This window comes from Zonotrichia leucophrys, chromosome 7 (assembly GCF_028769735.1).
Source record: "Zonotrichia leucophrys gambelii isolate GWCS_2022_RI chromosome 7, RI_Zleu_2.0, whole genome shotgun sequence".
NCBI classification, from domain to species: Eukaryota; Metazoa; Chordata; class Aves; order Passeriformes; family Passerellidae; genus Zonotrichia; species Zonotrichia leucophrys.
Window position 1 is genome coordinate 3,881,417 of NC_088177.1, and position 23,468 is coordinate 3,904,884.

At 38.4% G+C, this 23,468-nt stretch overlaps 1 protein-coding gene across 6 annotated transcripts in view; it reads left to right on the forward strand.

Annotated features, from left to right (window-relative positions):
- The window catches only part of GTDC1 (glycosyltransferase like domain containing 1), a 191,852-nt gene that overhangs the window by 68,714 nt on the left and 99,670 nt on the right, over nucleotides 1–23,468 (forward strand). For 5 of the 6 annotated variants that reach the window (XM_064717983.1, XM_064717982.1, XM_064717981.1 and 2 more), the window contains exons 5-6: nucleotides 15,599–15,766; nucleotides 19,042–19,215. The exons of the other annotated variant lie outside the window; for it this stretch is intronic. In XM_064717983.1, coding sequence (XP_064574053.1) covers nucleotides 15,599–15,766; nucleotides 19,042–19,215 — 342 coding nt within the window. The remainder of the gene's footprint in view (nucleotides 1–15,598; nucleotides 15,767–19,041; nucleotides 19,216–23,468) is intronic. 6 annotated transcript variants of the gene reach the window in all.

Sequence of the window (23,468 nt, forward strand, 5' to 3'; positions counted from 1 at the left end):
GGATCTTCTTTTAGTTGTGTAAGCTTTTTAAAACATTCAGGTTAATTTGTAATGGCATATTCTCAATGGTTTGCTTTTCTAATATTGTTTGGTGAACTCTAGAATGGCTCTACTGTCATTCCCAGCAGCTCTTCATTGAAACTTTTTCTCCAATTAAGTGTTTTAAAGATACTTTCATTATGCTTGAAGTTAAGATGAAGTCTATTTTTTTTTTTTTTAAATTTTCCCCTGTGTTGGCATATGAATGTAGTTTTGCCCTAGTGGCACTTCCCTATTTTGGAATATTTTCTACCTCTGCATATTATGTGATTTCTTGTTCAAGTGAATGGCAAGATGACGTATGACACATTTGAGATGGTATTGAGCAGAGTATAGTTGGAAAATTGCAGTGATAATTTTCTTTTTACATCTCAAACCTACATGCCATTGAGAGGGAAAAAAAAAGTGTAATAGCAACTCAACAAAAAGCATAAGGGGAAACCTAGAAAAATTACAGGGAAATTTCCATAACAGATACACAAGTAGTGCTGCTTTAATAATGATTTCCTGTCGTGAACTATTTTTATCATTTGCCAGCTCTCTGACGTGGCATTCTATTTAACATTTTTGAGAGCCATGTTTTAATCAGATTAAGCTCAAGGAAACCGATAGGTATCTGTTTGGCTCATGACTTGTGCTTCTGTTTCTGATTTAGTCACAAGACTATTGTTGCTGGAATCTTTTAAACCCCATTTTGCTTCCACTTGCAGCCGGTGTGTGAGCCCGGAGGTTGAGTGCCAGGGATTTTCATGATATAAACACACAGGGCTCGTTATGGAATTATTTTGTAAATTAAAGAAGACTGGTACAAACTGTATCTTTTTCCTCATGTGATTAAATGGCTGAAAATAACCATCTATTTTTAGTTTCAGGTGCAGTAATGTTTCTTAGGAACAAACTCACTCAAAGCAGTTTGCTAGGAGAGGCTGACCATGAGCAGTTCTACATTCTGAACCACTTAAGGAAAGCAAAAATCCTTAATAAATGTGAATAGTCTTATAATAAATGTGAATATTCTATATAATTTTATATAGTGTGCAACAGAATGATGCTTTTCATGCAAGAGATAGTTGAGAATAAAAAATAATCACCTATATTTTTATCTTTGATATTTTCATGTTTTTCAGTCATTTTATTAAATGAGAGACAGCAGAAAAGTTGCTAAGCAAAACTCCTGTGGTCTCTAATACTGACCACATCCTGTAAATTCAGAAAATCAGAAAAAAAGAAGAGATGTTGCTTGACATTTGGAATCATGGTTGTGCTTGGGTATTAGTGAATTTAGCACCTCATTTGGTGGTCTCAGCATCTTGGAGCATGGGGGAGGACCAGCAGCCTGGCTTTTTAAAAGCTCTGTCTATCCATGTTTTCCTAATTTCCAGAGCAAAAAACCCCCATGTATTACATTTCTAATGACCTCTTTTGTCTGTTGCAAATGCAGAGAGATTGTATTCAACAGCTTGGTTTGTGTGGTGTCTTCCTGCAGTGTATTATTTATTTGGTTGACGTGTTCGAAAACTGCGAGCGTAAGAATTAATAAAGGTTATTAGTTACTTTCCATAATAAAATTAGCTGACCTTTAAGAGCATTATACAGGGGCTGTCTAAGTGGAAAAATGACAGAGTGCATTTTTATTCTGGTAGCCATTTCGATTACTAAATCTTACAGTCACAATATAGAAACTACGCATGGTGATTAAATGTGGCTCTTGACTGTATATTTGCAGACAACAATGAAATAAGTGGAATTTTTGTGCTCAAGACAGAATTTAACCCCTCGGTTACGGTTTCGCCCACATCTTATATTTTGTTCCATTTGAACAACACAGAAAAAAAAAACAACCAAAACCAAAGAAAATGCAACTTAATTTTGTAAAATCGAGTGTCCTTTGGAAGCGGCAGCGCCGGGAGTTCGCTGTGGTTTTTCTGGAGCGTGATGATGTGCAGATTCCTGGAGCAGCCTGACTTGGGTCTCTGTCAGGCTGCTCTCTGTAGCTGGGCACATACAGCTCACTCAGTCAGCCTGATAGTCTTTAATCATCTCAATTTATCTGCCAGTTTAAAGGGAGACCTGCCTTCCAATCCACTATTGGAACATCAAGTTCACACTCCCACCTGTATTTTTAAGTTGGGGACAGGATGCACCTCGTTTCCCAAGTAGCTGTTACAGCAAACTTCCTTAATTTTTTTTTTTTTTTGTACTGAATAATGACATTTTTAGCTGTGCCATTATCTAGAAGAGATTTTATAAAGGCTTTACTCTTTATTGTTATTTTTGAAACATGATTATCTATATAATGACAGTAGTATGGCTTGGATTTCAGGTGAACTTCAGATTTGCTTGTGCTGCTGCATTGTACTTTTTCAATTTTTGACTAGGTCTTATAACATTTGTTGAAATCCTTACAAGATATTCATCTATTTGTAGCATCATATAGGTCTGGCTCCCCATCTGTCTCTGTTTTTCATGACAACGAGGCTCTGGTACATTTTTTTTAATTTTAGTTCTTATTCATTGAAGCCCACTGTAATGCTGTTTCTGTCTTAGCTGTTTGTCCAATAGGTTTATTGATCATTTGAGATAAAATAAAAGATTTATTCATAGGGACAAGTATTAACCAGCTATCAGTGAATTCAGTTTAGTTAGGTTAGTTTTTCTACCTTATGAAAAGGAATGTAATCAGAATCCATTTATGTGCTATTAAATAAATAAATAAATTACTAACTTAATGTAGTGCCAAAAGCTAAGAAATACTGGGGAAGAAAAGTTCTTAACTGAATTATTTTCTGCTAGGCCATATTTTTTAAGGGTCTCATAGAACTTTTATACTTTAAAAGTAAGGTTATGAATCTAAGGTTCAGATTCCCTCCAAATAAATCCTTATTTAACAGGATATCCCTGAGACTTTTTTTCCCCCTCCCCTCTTTTTGTTGGTCTTTATATTATTTTTTTTTTCCCTTTTTCACCATTGGCAAGGCAGACTGAAACAGTCTCATCTGGTTTAAGTAAAAAATCTTTGCATTACTTGGCGGTGGTTTCTTTTGTACGTGGTGCTTGGAGCTCCTTGAAGCTGGAGCGCACAGGAAATGCAAATCATGCAAATCATCCTCGCGCTGACGATGTACAGTGGCGTGATTGAGCAGCAGTACGTATGGCTCGTGGGCTGACCACATGAAAGGGCTCATTTAAAGACCAGATGAGCCCAAGCTGGCTTAAGTTAGACTATGTGTGAGCTTCAAAGCTTGTAGAATAGCATCCTTTTTAAAAATAAATTTATTTTATTAATAACACCTGCGCCGAGTTCTTAAACAGTGAGAACATGTATAGATGAACGTTACATTGAGTAACAGGCCATGCTTAAATCAGAAGGGCAATATTGTTGGTGGTTTTTATTTTTTTTTTTTTTTTGTGGAAATCCAGGTATGCATTCATATGGGGAGAAGGTGACCGCAGTCTAATGCACTGCAAAAAAAGTCCAGTTCGTGTTTGGTGTACATAAAACCCAACTATTTTCTGCCTTTCAGGTAAAAATGAAAATAAATGGAAGATAAAAGGGAGTTTTTCCTGTGCAGCAGGGTTAAGAACAGGCTTTCTGTAAGTGCTTTTGAGTGCTGAGAAGAGGGAGGTTGATTGCTGGCTGCTTCGAATTTCTTGGTAACTGAGGGAAAAAATCCTGCATATTATTTTTCATACTTCTCAACAGCTTTTTCAGTAGTTTCAGGGCTTTATCCTTCCAATAAAGCTGAGCCCTTGTGCTGTGGACTCTGGATCTTGAAGATGGTTGGGAGAGCAGCTGTGGTTGGAACACTGGGCTTCATCAGCAAGCCTTGAGATGGACCTATGGACACAACCTCAGTAAAGGGCAAAAATACTAAAAAATAATAAACATTTTTTCATATTAATCTGGCAAAAAAAGAGTGTCTGGATAGGTAAGAGTATCCTTAAAAATATTCTTACCTTTGGTAGTATCAGCATGGGTGGCTCTCTTCCTTGTAGTGAGTCTTATTCCTTACAAGTCTTTTTTGTTTTATTCAGCCCTCATTCGCTTTCCTTTGGATGTTTTTAAAAGTTGAGATTCATTCAAATAATGTAACATGACACAAAGCTGGAAAATGTCAATCTTGGACTGTTTCTGTGTCATCTTGTTTAATTTTTACTTGAAACAGTAGCCCTGAGGAGGTCTGCGGTGGGACTGGGCAGGACACTGCACTCCATCACCCTGACGGATGTAATTCTGGCTTGATTTTTTTCACCAGTTCCTTGCTCCTTCATTTTGTTCTTTCTGCTAATACACAGGAGCAAGAGAGAAGGAAAAAATGAATTTTTTATATTTTATCTACCAGATTGCTTCTTTCTCATCAAGTCAATCCACAGGTCCTGGAACAGGAGAAGGGGATATTTCATTTTTTTTCTCCCCATTCTTTTACACATTAATTTTATTCTTCTCTTTAATTTCTTATATGAAGCCAAGGGGAGAACTTTACCTCTTCCATGTACCTGCAGGCTGGGGCAGCTCCCACTGTGCTGAGCACATATGAGTGGGGTCATAGGGCTCAACAAGGAGTTTTGAGTTCAGCTGGGGCTGAAATATTGAAGTTCCTGCTTTCTGTATGGCTTGTTTATATATTTGTTTATTTTAAAGGGAATAAACCCCTGCTGGTTAAAGGGATGGCATCCCAAAACCATCATGGAAAGGAATATTCAGAATAAATACTGTTTTTCTAAACCTGTGATTCTTTACAGGGAAAATTTGTGAGACTTCTGGGCAGGTGTTTATACATCCAGCACAAAGTTTGTGTTTTAATAGAAGAAGCAATTTAAATCAAAGATAATATTAAAATATCTTTTATATTCAGTGTAAGAAATACCAAGATACAGGAGCTAACAGAGAAAGCAGAAAAGAAATTTTACTGCTTGTATCTATAATAATTTAATATAATTTAATATCCATTTCAGTGTTTGACAGTAAGTAAGGATTACTTAAATATTTGTACCTAGGAGCACAGGGCTGTATAAAGATCTTTGAATTTTCAAGTTAATTTGTTTCTTCCAGCAATATAAAGAGATATATACAGAAAATTAATCCCATATGATTGTACAGCTACCATTGCTCCAGAACTTTTTGGAAATGCTTTCCAAAGAACATCTCCAGTCATCTTGACAAACAGCTTGAGTCAAGTTTCCTTTTCAGGAGCTCCTGAAAGGTTTTATGTGCAGTTCAAAGGCATTGCTGGGAAAATGGTGTTATTTGGAGACCTTGACCAAAAACTGCTTTCCTTTGCTCAGCCTTTGCAGATATGAAATCTCCTTGCCCAGCCATCTTGAACAGATTTTTAGATTTCTGTCATGGAGAGATGCACAATCTTTTTTCAATAACAAATTAGCTCTTGTCAACAGTTTTCCTGGCCACAGTTTAAATAGCTCAATTCAGAATGTTTCATAGCTTTTTGGTGGATTTTGCTAGAAAATATGTGCGTCTGTAGTATTTATGCATTGTGTATCTGCATGTGCAAGCACGCAGACATCTGTGCACGTACGTCTCTCTGGGAGTGAAGCTCTGAGATCTGAAAATGCTGAATCACTCTGTGTGCTCTAACTAAGATAATATTTTGGGAAACCAGTCAGGTGCTGTGGTGAGCAGGGTCCATGAGATACATAAACACTTACATGATCTTACATGAGCTGATTAAATCACTAGACCATGACATTCACTTATCTTCAGCTCTGGCTTGGCCTCCTGACTTCTCACTGGTTCACTTGGTGGCCCTTGATAAACAAGCCTTGGCCTCAGTTTCTTTTTCTTAAAGATTAGAAAGCATGTGGTGTGGTGTTCTGACTTTTTAACATACGATTTCAACCCCAGAGGCAGATATTTCTCTTATTTTCCTTGGGAATAATGGGAATTCAGCATGGATGCTTTATTTAATGATAAGAAGAATTCTGAAATGATAGTTGTGTGTGAGATGTGTTGGGAAAGCATGGTTTGTGAAACACATGGAAGCCTAGAAGTATTTTTATCAAGTTATTATTTTATTATTGGGTTTTTGGATGTGGGGAAATACCAGCATCTTGCAGTGTTGAGGTATGGGTTGCTCACTCAAGGGTCAGATTTGTGTTGTGTAAGTTGACCAAACATGACTGTAAATGTCTAATGTCATTGTTAACCCTGCAAAACTCTCAGCCAGGAGCTGGAGAAGAAAAATGGGCAAAAGATTTGATTTCCATGGTTGTTAAATTCTCTCATGAGTTTGACATACTCTCTTTTCCTTTGAATTTTCTCCTGTTTGTGCCAGCTCTTGCATCGGTCCCTTGCATCCCCTGTCAGGAGCTCCAAGCTGCAGAGCTGAGATCCTTTATTTCTTTCTCTTTCCCTGGTTGCATTGTAAATAAAAACCCTGTTATGATAACATGTGAAATAAAATGGTAGGACATCAGTATAGATTATCCTTAAAATCATGTTATGGAAATGGAAATAAAGCAGCTTATGGTATATGCCAGGCATGATGCAAGTGATATTAAATAAATATATGACTGAAGGGTTCCATTCATTCCAAATGCTCCCCTTTGTGATCTTTAGCCATGTTTGTAGCGAAACCTTTCTTAAAGCACTTAAAGCTTAATTCAGAACAGACAAAACAATTATCTTTTGAAAGTCTGATGAAATATGTTTGGCAGCTTTTGAATTTAGGCGAGTGTTTGTCTCACTTCTTTGAAATCTCACTTCAGTCGGTCGCTCAGCCATTTCAGTGCAATCCTTCAAATCTGGTAGCGAGTGTGGGCTCTGCTGAGTTACAGAAATGTTCTAATCAGAAAGTGGAAGGGCTCAAAATAGTGTGCAGTACACAAAACTTGACATTTTCCTTATTGATGTGCTTTTGGATATCAGTCTACCTGCTGTCCCTGTGTTTTTGATGAAGTGTTGGTGGATAAATCACTGTGGGAAGGAGCTTGTCCCTCCAAAGACAAGTCTGGAGACCCTTAAGCATTAAATTATTTTAATTTCTTGGGGAACAGAAGTGTCACTTTATCTTCTCTGAGTAGAAATTATGAAGGTTTATGCACCAATGTGTAACTGTTTCTCATAGGAAGAGGTGGCAGAAGACTGATACTGCACAATGTATTTTTATAGTTGAACTATGTCATGAACATGGAGCAGAAATATTTAAATTGTGGATCTGATTGCCACTTTGCTGAGCACATGGAAGAGTTTGCTTAGCTTATATTACAGCAGGAAAGTTGTGGCAGCAACAAATATTCTAGAAGTGTGAAGGGCATTTGGGAGAAAGACATATTTCCCCTTCATTTTTTTTGTAAAATTTGATAAAAATACTTTTTTTTAATACATGTATACGGATGACTTTGTGAATTCACTTTGTGAATATATATTAAAAATCACTAAGTTATTCCTAATGTTCTGTAGTGCTGCCTGCTCCTGACAAACATCTGATACGGATCATATGCCTCTAAAAAGAGAAGTTCCTCGAGCAAAATATCCCCATGAAAACAGGTTGGAGACACTCACATTCTCTCGCTCGCTCTCACTCACATGTTACATTTTGGCACGTTGTAGGAGCAGGTAGCATATCTACTACCTGCTGTTGAAAGTGTTGAAGATACTGAATTATTTATTCCATCTTCTGCACTATCCAAACTCGTTTTGGGTAGTTTGACACATCTCGGTCTTCCATATGGATACTTCATGGTGACAGAGTTGCCAGCTGCTCAGGTTTTATGACAGTCTGAGTTTTTTCGAGGACTGTATTAGTTTTCTGGGAAGAATCCTGCTTTTCCTGAGGGGTCCCCATTCTTAGGCAGTAGTTATGCCTTGGGTTGATGCTCTGGAGTGGGAGTTTTTTAGGAAAATTAGCTGAGAGAGTCCATAAAAATAATTTTTAAAGGACTTGTTGTTTGTAGATTGTGTGAGATTAAATCAGAACTGTGGGATATTAGAAAAATGTGAAAGCCATTTGCTGAGAAAGTTCCTTTTAGTCACAGTCTTCAAATTCCTTAAAGAAAAAAAATGTTTAGATATCAAGGTGCACAAAGCAACATAAAAAGAAGTCTGGAATACTTTTGAAGACAGGATTTTCAGGGCATTTGAAATGTAACACTAAACAGTCAGCAAAGCTTCCCCATGGCAGGGGCTTGGAACTTGATGGTGTTTAAAGTCCCTTCCAACCCAAACTATTCTGAGATTCCATGATTTCCTCTGCAGTTGCGCAAAGTGAGCGGGTCTTCTGTGGTTTTAAAATACAAAATGTGTAAACCTGAAAATTGGGGAGAGAATTGAGTTTTTACTTTGCCAAAACTTACTAAAATAATGGAAAATGAGTTCCACTCATTTGTTGTTGTACTTTATGCAAGTGTCTCTTGATTCAAACCTTTTTTAAGGGAAGCCCTGAGTGTTGTGGTGGGTCTGTGCTGTGCTGGGTCTGATCCCCTTTCTGTGGGATAGATCAGCCTTGCTTGCAGTGGGATCCTTACATCCATGATGTTTCCTGTTTGCTCTGTGCCATCCTGGATCCAGGCTGACACCAGGAGATGTGAAGTAAGGATGCTCAAGGCTTTCTGTTCAGATTAAGAAGTGCAGTTTTGTGTAGCCCTAGGAATTCTCTGTGCTGCTACAACCCCTTGGCCATATTGCCTTGTTCATGCCAGGCATTTGACATATTTGGCTTCTCTCCAGAGTTGGACAGATAAGATACCAAATTAAATTAATTTTCAGCTGTACAACCAATAAATAATGCTGCCTAAATGTTACCTAATTGAGTAGAACATCAGTTTTGCAAGCATTTTTCTCTTAAAATGTCATTACATTATACACTGCATCCTGTATATTTACCTGTGGTGAATTTTTTGCCTTCAGTCACAATGCCCTTTATTTATCTTTCTTCCTACTTTTTCTTTGCTCCATCACAGCACCTATTTGAGCAGAATTAGTCTGTCCATCTCATACAAACCACCCAGCAATAGCCACTTTGCACTAGTAGGTTATTCTGATTTGCTTATTCCCTGCTCTAATAAAATTCCTTTGCTTCACTGTTTGTTTCTGATGGAATTTGAGTGAGGAGGGCGATGTGGACTCGTGGTTTCTCCTTCCCCCCATCACCACAGCTCTGACTGCTTGGTCCTGACCTCTCCCTTCGTGGGAACAGAGAGGCCAGTGGAGCCCATGGTGAACAATCTGGCCACTAAAGTAAAAATGTGCATCTGTCAGTAATTAATTGAAGCCAAATTTAATTACAAATCAGGGAAAAAAATAGTACCACACACACTTAATAAAATTCAAGAAGCTTCAGTGTCATTGCCTGAAAAGCAAAGCAGTTCAAACAGAGTACACCCCCCTCAAAAGTCTGCCCTGTGAGAGTCTCTTTCAAGCTTACTTCTTGATATTACATAGAGAAGTAGTTTTGAGTCACAGTTTTCACATGGTTTTTGATATCTTTTTTGAGTTAAAGGTCATAAAAAATAATAGAAAAGTGTTTAAGACTGGTTCTGAATTGTGTGGGCTAAGGATCTGGCCTGAAATTTTGTTTGATATTTGGTTCCAGTACAGAAATACTCTGATCAGCTGGTTGAAATAAAGAAGCAGAGGGGTAAGGAGAAATTGTGAGAGAGCCCAAATGATTTGCAAATTAAAAAATGCATTTATGTAATTTTTAAATCTTTGAAATGGTGTATTTTAAAATAAAAATACATTGAAAGAAGGGATTGGCAGTATGAGTTGAAACCAAGCTTTTCCTTCCTGCTTTATTTTAGCATACAAGGCAACTCCCAAATCCTAAATATTGAACTGGTAGCAGCCATGAATATTTATTACTGTACTGTATGTACATATAGCAATTACAGCAAGAGGAAAAAATATTTTTCTTTACAATTAATATTTGTAAACGTTTATGAAAGTACATAGAAATAAATAAGACAAACACATGGCCTAATTAAGATGAAAGGCATGACAACCCTTGTGATTTGTTCTGAAAAATAGAGACCATTAAAATAGTAAGACTTAATTATTTCTGTAAACATTGCAAATTATCTTTATCTACAAAAACCTTAATTTATGAGTTAAAATATCTATAAGCATTTTTTGACATTTGTACATTCCATGTCAAAAAATTATTGTTAATTTATTATTTATTATACTGTCTACTGTCACATATTACCACTTATTAGTATTTATTGTTCAGAAATTCAGTGTTGTCTATTGTGTAATGGGAAAAGGAAAAGCATTTATATGTGGTTGTAATTTGTGTGTTCTTGGGCTAGTGATAAAAATGCAACTTCTGTAAGTTGATCATATAAAAATGTGTGTAATAACAAACAAAACTAACTGGTCTGTTAAGATTACAGGCATTAACAGTGCTATTTGAGACACAGTTCACATTTGAAAGGGAACTTGAAGCCAAATGCATGGACTTGGCCAGTTGCTGGGCTGAAATCAAGGAAAACTGTGATGGAGGAGCCCTGGCCACGAGGTTTGATCTGGAGGCACTGGGAGCCTCCATCACCTCTGGAGCCCTTTGTTTCTCCAGGTGGATGTGTCTGTGGTCAAACCTCTTGCCTTTGCCTTGGCCTTTAAGGGGGCAACATAGGGCAGAATGGATTCCACTATATATTCCAGTTTATCCAAACCAGAAATAAAGGCACAGGATGGTTTGGGTTGGAAGGGACCCAAAACTTATCCCATTCCACCTTTCCCTATCCCAGGTTGCTCCAAGCACTGTCCAGCCTGGCCTTGGACACTTCCAGGGATCCAGGAGCAGCCAGAGCTTCTCTGAGCACCCTGTGCCAGGGCCTCACTGGTTCAGTCAGTGCCACCTACTGAACAGTATTATTTTAGTGTTTATTTTAGCCTTTTCCCCTAAAAGGCTCATATTTGTAGCCATATCCAAATGTTGGTCTGTTTTATTGCAGTACTGCTCCTGGAGGATGAAGAGTGCTCGTAGCTCTTTTCTGGGCTGCCAGATCTTCAATCATAAACTCATTTTACTGTGGATGTAGTTGTTTTGCAGCAGAGAATTGTGGCTTGGGGTTTTATTTGTGGAGCAGGAGAGTCCTTGCTGCTGCAGGATTGTATCCTACAGCAATCCCCCTTTTCCAGGGACAGCTGGGTTACCTGTACTGCCACACAAACAGTGGCCACGTTTATCTGTCCTTTGTGCAGAGCTTCTGCCAGACTGAGGAGCATTCCACTGCAAATCAGGTGCTGTTTTAAACTTGCTTTGTTCTGTAAGCCTGGCGGATCGGAGAGCTCAGCCTCCATATCCATAGATACATAAATATGCCCTGTGTGGTCTCCCAAGGGGAAGGCAAAATGTGTTTTTAGTTAAGTTGCATGGGAATTTAATTGAAAGATTTAGGGCAATGCCATAAAAGAGTAAATCATGGCTGCGTGACACAAAGAAGATTTATAAAGCCAAATAAAAATACTTTAGCACCTTCACTATTATAATTTCCTTGATAGAAGTGGAAACCCGTATTAGTCATTTTGTCTGTTGGTAATTAAAAAAAAAAAAAAGGGCTTTTAGATTTTACTGACTTTCAGTTGTTTGGAGTGAAATAATGGGGAAGACAGTAGCAAAGGGCAGAGAATTCTGTGGACATGTCACATCTCTGAACCTGCAAGTGCACTCAGCTTCCTTCCCAGGAATATTTATTTGAGTTAAGCACATGCTTAACTAATTTCACACAAGCAGCTCCTCAGAAGGGCTGTGAACTGATTCAGATGAAGCACAAGCGTGGCTTTAGACTGCAGTTTATGTGGATGGTGGCCCTGAAATCTGGCCAGTCTCCAAGGCAGTGGGGCTACTGCACGTGGGATGGTCGTGCTCTGTGCAAGAAGGTCACTTGTCACACAGCAGAATGCTCAGGGATGTTTTGGAGAGGAGATCTGGGGCAGAACTTTAGGAATGTGACCTTCAGCACAGGTTTAGTGAGGATTCGCTCACTGTATTTATTGGAGAGCACTGTATATATTAAATGCTGCAGTGTTGATAGGTCTCGATAAGGACACCATAATAGCAGTTGAATTGTAGGGGGTTTTGTGAGATGGTAAGTTAATGATGTAGCTGTTAATTTGAATTTAGCAGACGTTTTAAATATAGGTTTCTCTTACAGAGACAAAAGTTGCAATTTAAAGCTCTTTGGTGGTCTAAAAACAGCTTAATTCTCTAGTAGCATGGTAATAAGTACTAATCCAGCTTATGCAGTGATTGTAGTATGTCATGTTTGTGAAAGATTGCCTAACTCTGCTTTCTCTGGGTTTTATGTTAATTTTTTTAAATTAAACATAAAACCTTATAACATCTTTATGCTGAGATAAACTGTTCAATTTAACTTGTGCTCAAGCAGCAGCTGTCAGGAATTATCATGTTTTGAGCGTTCTTGCCATCACCTTGTGTCTCTACCTCCCGGATACACTCCGTGGGATGATAAAGCTCACCTTGTTAGGATTTATTACTTAAATAATAACCCGAGGTAAAATGAAAGTTGATGTCACACGGAATGACAACTGACATATATTTATGTCGCACGTTCCATTATAATAAACTTTCCTTTCTTCCCCTTGTAATAGGTGTTAAATGGAAATACGCTCCAGCATATCCTCCAGTGCCCTGCGTGAGTCCATTAGCCACGAACTGGCTGCTCTGTGGGCATGTTCACGGGGACTCGTGCTGTCAGGTGTTATTTAAGCCTGTAAAGCCAGGGAAATTGGTTAGTGCTGGTAGTTAGCAGCTTCTCTGCCAGTAAAGAAGCAGCCACGAGAGCCTCTCAGAGTGGGGATAAATTCTGGAAGTGCTGCGAAGTAACGGAAGTGAATCGAGGAGGGTGTTGCCTAATTAGTGGTTTTATTTTAATTCTTTTCCTTGCTGTAAGAAGCACAAGCAATGCCATTTCAGGCTCTACATCTGAATTTGCTAGTTGTCACCACAGTTTTCTCTTGACACCGGTTTATTGTGCTGAGCTGGGCAGTGATAAGCGATCTGCTTGTTAGTTGAGTCTTATCACTTTCTATTTACAGTGGAGAAAATTTAGATCTACCTCTTGCAAGCTTTCCAAGTTTTCAGCCTTTTTTGCCATGCTAGAAGCCAGGCTCCATTGTGCTCTAATGATGCTATTGAATTCCTCCAGTTTGCCTAAGCCAAGACTGCAGACACTGTTTTTTTGCCTGTGGCTATAACCATCTTCTTTTTTTTCCCCTCCTAATTATCCCATTGTTGATCTGAGCAAGTTAAGATGCGTCAGAGCTACATGGTATTGTCCAAGTTTATTTCTTGGATCTGTTCTCATTGTGCTCTCCATTGTCCTTTTCTCTCCAGTCAGTGTGTCAACCCTGGCACCTCCACTGTCTGCACTTCCCATCCTTGTTCTGTGCTGGTTCCCCTGGTTTCAGTCCCAATGTGCTGTCTTTTTTCCCCTTTCTTCCTTCAAACTCGGCCAGGTTCATCAATACCAGCCTGTGTAAGTTCTGTTTCCTTCCCTAATTCATGGTAGAAAAGAATTTTTTTAAAAAGCAGTAAAGGAAAATATAAACTATAATGCAATCCAGAAATGGAGTCCTAGAATGGTTTGGGTAGAAAGGACCTTAAAACTCATCTTGTTCCATTCTCCTGCCGTGGGCAGGGACTTTTTCCACAATCCCAGGTTGTTCCAAGCTCTGTCCAGCCTGGCCTTGGACTCTTCCAGGGATCCAGGGGCAGTCACAGCTGCTCTGGGCACCCTGTGCCAGGGCCTGCCCACCCTCACAGGGAACAATTTCTTCCTTTATATAATGTGTACCTATCCTTTTTTAGTATGAAGCCATTCTTCCTTGCCCTGCCACTAGCCAAAATTTTTCCAAGCAACCATTTAATTTCATTTTTGCAGGTTTTGGGGTTTGTTTTCTCCAGTTTGCATTTTTCTTTGTCACTCTGGTGCTGAGCAGGGATTTCACATTGCCCCCAGGAAGCTTTTCCTGCTGTGCTTTGAGCCTGGCACCCAGGTCATTATGAGGTCCAGAGGTCATTACTCACAGTGACAAATAAGTAATGGCTTACCTAAAACTATTTTTTCCTCCTAGTATGGCTTGTAATAAACCTGAGCTCATATCTTAATTGGCATTCTGTGTGACAGGCCCTTTAGAACCATCAAATATTTGATGAACAAGGCAATAACAGTCATCTCTTACTTTCGTAATCCTTTCAGATCAGCATTGACCCAGGTTGATGAAGATGGATACAGGATCTATGCCCTAGGAAGTGTTTGTTCTGTAGATACAGGTTATCTCAGAAGGGTGTAAGTTAGCAGAGATATGATATAATATATATGATCTAGATAGATGTCTAGGGAAGTTTATGAGTTTTGAGGTTGGCAGCCAGAATCAGAAGTTTATCACATTAGTGATGTCAGTTTGGCAGTAATCTTGAACACAAAATTCATGTAGAATTTTCAATAGAAAGAACGGGAATAATAGTAGGAAAAAAACTTTAAAAAATATTTTAGAAGAAGAAAACATTGCATAAATCAGTTCTGAATCTGAATTACTAAAATGGTGGATAGCAAAAAATACCTAATTCAGAAACAGGCTGTGTTTAAAAGCAGTTTATTAAACTTAATATTCTATATGCAGTAGATACCTGATCTCAATTCTTTCTGTTTTTATAGTCCCCTGTGATAAGAAATACAGGATACAAATATCTGAGGCTCTTCAGCTCTCTGCAAGTTCAGGATTCACTTTGCTTGGAAGCAGAGCTAGCCAGGTGCCAGGGGATGCTCACATGCTTTTGGTGAAATGCAGGGAAATCTGCCACTGGTTACAGTAGGGTCAGGATTTCATATTACACATTTAAATACATTCATTTTCTGGTAGCCTGGGAAGTTACACTAGGCTAAGGTAGCAGCTTGTTAGTGGTGTTTGTGCCTGCTTTATCTAATTGAGGGATGTGTGCAGTGTTGTGGACTGTGGAATAGCAGGAGTGCAGCGGCAGGACTGGGGTGCAAGGGTAGAAACAACATTTCATTATAGAGGATACCTAATAAAAATGTGAAAATAAAACAGAAAAAGGGTGGGGGGGGGAGAAAAAAAAGAAAAGCAGACCATACTAGATAAGTGCAGTGCATAAATCAAAAGGGTTTATGTCATAACATGAACATGTGCCATTCCTGCTCATATATTGAATTTCAGTAGTTGGTTGCATAAAGAAGTAAAGTGTAATGAAACTGGCAAGCAAAGTATTCCCTAGCCAGCCTTATCTTTGTTCCATTTGTCCTTCAGATACAGCTTTTCTTGCCTTTTTCAATAAAATCCATCCAGCTTTTTTTTTTTTTTATTATTTTGCATCTCTCTGTAACTGAGCTGGGAAGACCGATGAGATTCGGTGCTTTTCTAGTTGGGTTCTTAGCAGCTGCTTTTTAAGAGATCAAAACTTCGAGTGCTGCTACATGGTATTAAGGCTTAGCTATTGATGTGTCCCTATAGGGGTTATGTTTTTCTTGGGGGGGAGGGAGTGGGGAGCAGGGGAAGGGGTGACCCCTGCGAGCACGCTGGTTGGCAGTAAACACTGCTCTCCTTGTTTTCCAGGATCCTCTTTGCAAGCTCGGTGCTTAACCTGGCTGAACTCGCCGCCCTCCGCCCTGACCTTGGCAAATTGAAAAAGGTCCTCTACTTCCATGAGAACCAATTGGCATATCCTGTCCAGAAATGCCAGGAAAGGGATTTTCAGTATGGATACAACCAAATTCTTTCATGGTAGGTGTGGCTCGCACTGCTCCTCGTTATTTAAGGTGTCCTGCTGTCTACAGCATTGTAACCCCGAGGAGTCCTTCTGCATATACTTTTTTTTTTGTATGAATTATTTTTCTATTTTTATTTTGTATTGATTGTTTTGGGTATTAATTATTTTGTATTAATGTTTTACAAGACCATGTGGTGGCAGGAAACGGGGGATCAACCTCAAATGGAAAGAGAAAGGTTTAGATAGGATTTTAGGAAGAAACTCTTCCCTGTTGGGGCAGTGAGGCCCTGGCACAGGTTGCCCAGAGAAGCTGTGGCTGGCCCTGGATCCCTGGCAGTGTCCAAGGCCAGATTGGATGAGGCTTGGAGTAATCTGGGATAGAGGAAGATATCCCATGGCAGGGGGTGGCACTGGTTGAGCTTTTAGAGCCCTTCCAACCCAGGTTATTCTGTGGTTCTATAAAGGATGACCCTGTACCAAACTGAGGTACCAGCAGAGTTCTGAGGAGAGCTTGATAAAATCAGTGTGGCTGAACCACTTTGCTCTAAACAATCATCTCAATATATTGTATAAAGTCCACCAATGCTGCCATGTTGTACCCGTTGTTGGTGGGATTTCTGACCTGTGCCTTGGCTGAAAGTGGTGCTTTGTTTCATGGATGCTTCACAAAGCTGCAGCTACTCAGCTCGTGCTTGGCCATGGCTTTTACTGCATCCAGCTGAAATTATGGAGAGGGTTTTAGGGAAATAAACAGAAATTAAAATGTACTGCAGCACTTTTCCTGTGAAGAGAGGGCAGTAAACATACCAGATAAATCCTTATATTTCTTTCATCTAGTATTCAGAAATTGTGCAGTGCTAAAATACCCAGACGTTTTAAAGGCTGTGGTCCTTTATTGTTGCTAAAACCAAATGTATTTCTCAAATCTGAGTTAATGAAAGAAGTTAATAACAGCACCACTGAAAAGCTTTGTGGTTAGGCACTGCGCAGACCTAAGTGAAATGGCAAAACTCACTTGTTTTCAACTGAAATAAATTCATTTCCATGATCTTTCTCACCTCTCTTGGTGGAAGAATTATAAAGAATAGGGCTTGAGCATTTTAAGGTGCAAGTTAAGCTTTTGCATCTTTATAATCTAAGGCAGTTATGTTGAAATTTCTCAATTAATGATCTGTGTATGCTCTGGCCATTCTGCAGCTGCCTCTGCCACAGTGTTTGCAACATGTTTCACTTACTGAGCTGTAAAGATGGGAAAGTGGAGTGAAAAATCTTTTGAAAACAGTAGCAGCCATTTTCAGATGTTCTAACAAAAGGAAGTGTTTTCTGGCACTAGGAAAGGAGTATTTTGTTGTATATATATTTTGCTTTATTGTGGTAGTTATTTTTCATGCATCTGTTGTAAACTGACAAATGTTTGTCCTTAAAATATTAATTTTAAATATCTTTTCTGATTAGATAAAGATGATTTTTGTGGATCATAGAATGGTTTGGGTTGGAGGGAACTCTCAAGCCCACCTCATTCCACCCCCTGCCATGGGCAGGACACCTTCCACTATCCCAGGTTTCTCCAAGCCCATCCAGCCTGGCTTTGGACACTTCCAGGGATGGGGGAAAAGATGCTCCATTCTGTCTTCTTCAGCCTCCATTATCTTCTACGTGTAGTTACATAACATTTATCTCCCATTTCTGTTCTGCTGAAACCTCAATGTAACAGAAAATTGGAGCCGTGTCCTCTTATTATTCTTCACACTCCAGTGGTCATCTGCAAAGAGATGCCATCTTTTCATCTTCCAAATATGTTAGAGATGGGGAAAATGTACCTTTCCACTATTATGCACAGTGTAAAAAATTAGAGCACTTTGTACCTTCAGGTTGGTGCTTTGGATCATTAAAAAAATCAGAATTCTGATGTTTCTAAGGAGTTAATCTTTCTAAGTTGCCCCTGGTTTGCAGAGCCTGCAGGAAGGAGCTAGGGCAGTTCATGCATGAGAGAAGGTGAGATGATGTTGTTGGAGCTTTTGCTGTGTGTCAGAGAGCAGCAAAGAAATGTGTCAGGTCCCTGTCTCGTGTCATCTGTAAATCAGTGCAGAAAAGATGACTTCTGTTCAAACCGAGGCTTCCAACGGGTTAAAAACCATAGGTGGGCAAGAGGGTAAAATGCCAGAAAGCATTTCAGCTCCTGCAGCCAGCTTGAAAAGGATTATTTCTCTCTAATGTTGGAGTTTCTTTGCTTTTCCTGCTGACTCCTGCTGCTTTGGTGAGCAGTGTCAGTTCTCTTTCTTGACCAGGCAGCAGAAAGATGCAGAGAGGATGAATGACAGCCTCTCACCTCAAATATACTTTTCACCAGCCCTGTGACTTATGAACACATGTCCTCAATGTATCTTCTGACCTGTAGGTCTGTATTACAATATATAACATATTGAGAAAACCAACTGGCCATAAAGCATTTCTTACCTCAGTGAGTGCTGTGTGTGTTGGTGTAGCTCAGGTTGTGGCAGCACTGCCAGGATAAACTTCCAGATCCTTCAGGTTTTTTATAGCTGCTTATTTTCTCCCGACTAACTCTAAGAGTGGAGAAATAATACCTGCATTATCATTGAACTCCATCTTAAAATTATTGATCTGATTGATTTAAAACACAGCAGTAGAAATAAAACATTACATTTATATGCCAATTCTTTTGAAACTTTTTTTGAGAGGGGTGGATATTGTATGCTTTTTATTTTTATATGTATAGAGGATATACTCTTAATCAGGATTACATTTGCATAGGTAAAATAACAATCCATTTCCTTAGTGTTCTGCTGCCTGACACACATGATCAGTTGAAGGTAGGTTAACCAAAGGTAAGTTGTCCTTCAATAAAAAGTATTTCTGAGGAATTTTAATTTTCTTCCAACTTAAATTCTACAAAAGTCAGATTACAGTGAGCCTTATCTGTTTAAAATGCTTCTGAGAGATGATGATAGTAACACTGTATTTACCATTTTATGAACAAAACTCCACAGCTAGAATAGATGTGCTCCTTTAGATTAATAATAGTAATTTATTATTAGTTAAAAAAGGTTAAACATGTTTTTAAAGGGTGAATAGAGAGAAATTAAGACATTTCTGATTAAGGTACTTGTGATACTCCTAATTCATGTGAAAAGGCTGATTTTAATTAGAATCCACTTGCACCTTTTGCTTGTTTATGAGAACATGTATCCTATTTCCTTTGCCTGTAGAATAATCCTGTTCCTTTTGTGCCAGCAATATGTTCATTAATCTTCACCGCTTTTTACAGTTTGGTTGCTGATGTTGTGGTGTTCAACTCTGCTTTTAATATGGAATCCTTTCTTAAATCCATTGGAAAATTTATGAAGCTGATTCCTGACCACAGACCTAAGGATTTGGAAAAAATAATCAGACCAAAGTGCCAAGTTCTTTATTTTCCAGTCAGGTTTCCTGATGTGAGCAGGTCAGTACATTTTCCACGTCATAAATTGCCTCCAGCCTGTCAAAACTCTGTATTTATGGTGACGTTCTAACTAATCAGCTAAAGCATCGTTAATGAATGAGTTTGATAATATGCAAAACCCCCTAATTGATAAATGTATTTCAATAATCAGAGGCTATAGAGGCAGCCAAGCCTGTCCTCAGTGCCTGTCGTGCAAACTTGCACTGTTCAGGATGAGTGATTTCCCACTTGTTTCAGTGATTTCCCACTTGTTTCAGCCTTCCAGGAGTTCCAGCTCCTCAGTGATGAGTTTTGGGTTTTTTTTTGTTAGGGTTGGGATTAAATGTGGGAGATAGTATTTTTTGTTTGGATTTAGATGTTTTTAGTTTTTATTTATATTACAGTGTTCTAAACTGTGAGTTTTATAGTATTTTATTTTAATAAAAAATGGAGTTGTATTTTTTTCTTTATAAGGTTTTTTAAGGACAAATTGTTTAATTAAGAAGCAACACTTAAATTATTTTTATTTTTAACTTAGTAATTAACAACTTGTGGATCTTAAAATTAAATTATATTATATTACTTACCTTTATGAAGAAGAAGGTGAAGAAGTTTTAGTTTTTGTTTTAAAACTTATTTTGTTTTTATTATATATAATATATTATATTATATTATATTATATTATATTATATTATATTATATATCATATCATATCATATCATATATCATACTATATTATATAATATTATATAATATATACTATATACTATATAATATAATATATTGTTATTATAATATTAGCATTATAATATATTATTGGAAGGGACTGTTAATATAATTAATATATTAATTATAATATTAATATATTATTATTACAGTAATATTATATTTTAAAGCTTTAAATTCTGAGTTTTTTTACTATGTGATACTACATATTTTTATTTAAATTACACACTTACATTTTTAGTTTTATTATTCAAATTTGGAAGTTTTCTTTATGGTTTTAGGTTAAATGTAGTGTTTTCTTGGTGGGCAGTGTTTGTTAGCACAGCAAGTCTAAAATCCTCAGTAATGAGGTTCCAACACCTCAGCTCTGTGCATATTTGTGCAGGGGAGGTCAAGGAGGAGACAGAAATGCTGGAGAACAGTGAAAGCGATAAGCCTGCAGCCAAGGAGCTGCTTCATCCCTCCCCTCCCTCTTTGAGTGTGTTTCCAGTGGGCAGCAGCGTTCCCGTGGCAGGGAGCAGCCCTGCAGATGTTGGCATTTGCTGCAGCAGGAGCTGCTCCTCGCTCCTCCTCGGTTACTCTGAAGGACGATTTTTATTGCCCTCCTTCAGAGCCCGCCTTGAAATTAGCACTGGGTTATGTGGCTCCAAGGGAACATTCACAGGATCCTTCTCACTTTTGATTAAACCTGGCACAATTGTTTTTCCTGTTATAAGGGACTCTCCTCCCACCGAACAGGAACTTTGCTTCAGTGGGACCAGCACTAAATAGAGTGTGATTCTGCAATTTGATTATGCTCTTAAACCCCACACCATGCTGGGTAGGTTTTTTTTGCTGAAATGAGGATGGGAAGCACTGCAATGACTTTGCAAGAGCCCGCCTTTTGATCTGATAATAAGTTCTGGCCACACTTTGAGATCTTTGTCCCTGACCAGCCTGTACTTAGAGTTATTTCAAAGGCTAAATATACATGTGTGGTAGTTTGAAGTAGAGAAATTTTTAGTGCAGGAGCTGAGGTCGTGCACTTGCTGATCTACTCAAACTGCAAGGTTTGAGTTTTAGTGTCTTGGAAAACTTTGTATTCTAAAATACTGATGCAAATCAATGTCTAAAGTTAAATCTTTAAACATCTGTTTTTGACAAGTGGGTTAAACTGCTCCAGTGTTTCTTAGGGACTTGGCTGCCTGGATGGCAGCATAGTTCAGTACCTGTATATCTCTGAGGATCTACTATTCCCTCTTAGAGTCCAGAGCTTTTGAGCACAGGGAATGCTGTGGGTGCTCAGCATATTTGATGTGGAGCCAGTTCCAGAGGCTCTGGGGGTTTTGGCATTCCTTAGGAATCATGTGGCCCAGCCCTAGTTTCGGAGATGAAGTTATGATAACCCTGTCTCGTGTATTACATCAGCTCTTCTGGACTTGTCAGCCCTGGCAGATGGGGTCAGACAAGATCTGACAAATTGGGCTGAAGTCATCATGCACACAGCGCTCGTTTGTCCAGAGCAGGAGGTGATTAGGTGGGTAAAACCATGAGCGTGCTACCTAAACTGGTACAGCAGGAAGATCTCACACCTCTCTGTGTGCTCCTTTAGAGTCCTGCTCTCATGTTAAATCCCATCTCACTAGGCAGGACACCTTTCCCTTTTTATTGTGGTCACTGCACTTGGGATTATATTAGAAATCTATTTTCAACAGCGATGATTCAAGATTAAGATGTACATAAACAACTATGTGACAGTAAAACTTTCAGAGCAGACTGATTAGAAACAAAAATTAATGTCAACTCTATAATATATATTTTATTCAACAGCTAGTTTAGATATAAAATCTGCAGTGTTTATAGTCCAATATCAAGACAACAGGAAAAAATCTGAAGAAAAGGCTGCTACTGCCTGACTCTGAAGTTCTTTGGGTTTTGACCTTCAGCTGCAGCCAAAATTTACTTTTTCTTTACGTATTTTACATAAAGTTGAATGCACCTGTGGCAATTCAAAGCTGGTTTTGTAAATTTGGATTGTATGAGTATAGTGACTGAATGGAGATTGAGGAGAAAAAGGTTAAGAAAAATTGTGGCCAAGCTAAAATTTATAAAGCAAGCTCTTAGCCCAGAGTGTTTTTCAAGTTATTTTCAAATGGTAATTTGCTTTATCCAAACCAAACTCATACAGTGTAAGTAAGTGATTATTTGCATGACTGACAATCATTTCAGTGCCTGCAGTCTTTTTAAAATGCATAATTTTGCTGAGATGTTGGGAAAATATTTAAAAATTCTGAAGGCAAAATAACCAGGGTGGGTTTTTTATTTTTTTATTTTGACCTCTTTAATTTTGCGTGTGAATGTCTCAGTGTGTGTTCTTGTCTGAAACATAATCTACCTTTGGATTGGGGAGAGAGAGGTGATCTGAGAAATCATCCTCACTTGTGTGATGGGGAGCTTTTTAAGATTATTTTAGATTAATATTGCAGTTGTAGGGCAAAATAAAATACATCTGAGCCTTGATCAAAACCAGTGTAATGAAGGATCATGTCACAGGAGTTAATCCTGTGAAATATCTACCTTTTAATGTAATTACTGTAGGTGATGGCCACAAACAGCACAAGCAGCATAGTAAATGATCACTTAAGAAGGGAGGTATAATGATGAAAGATATCCTAGGAAACACTTGTGGATACTCTGAGAGGCACCACTATAATTTGTAGTGTGTATTTAAATATTTCAAATGGGCCTCTAATGGGCTTTTCTACTTCTGAGGGGAAGTTGTTGATGCTTTTTTATAAAGAATCTTTTTTAAATAAATGTTTGTCATTAGGACTCATGTTAGTGCTCCCAGAGCAAACCCAGCAGACTGTGGTCCTTATCTGACAGTGAGAAAAGATGAAAGGATTTGAGGATTTGACAGAATAAGATATTTACTGATCTAATCCTCCTGTTTTCTGGTTCTGACAATGACTGGCTTCCATATTCTATCCTGTTGTGCCAAGGCTGCTCTGTGTATACCCACCCCATATGATTTCTGCCTTGAATTCTGCTCTTTGTCCATTCTGGTGAAGGATATGATGTGGGAATAAATATCAGAGTATTTCTAAGCTTCAAGACAAAAACCCTTCTGAGTTCAGGCTGTCCCTGCACAGTGCATTGGTATTGCAAGGGTTGGAGAGCAGTGGCTGAGTATCAGACTGGGGGTTTATAGCAGAGAGTTAAATACATTGTAATTCACACTTACCTGGCCATTGACTTCATTTTACTGTCTTTTCTATTGTAACATAAATAAAATCCAATTTTTTTTTCACTTTATGATCAATGGAGTCTATTTTGATATAATCTTCTTCCATTTTTGCACTGTAAAATGATGGTCAGGGAAGAAATTCCCTTTTGACTGATGCCAGCAGAGCCCTCTGGAAACTTCTGCAAGATCTTCGTTGGTATTTGGATATCCACTGGACCATTATCCTGGTCTAGTAGAAGGTGTCTCTGCCTTTGGCAGATCTAGATGATCTTTAAGCCCCCATCCAGCACAAACCATTCCATGATTCTATGATTTTATGGGA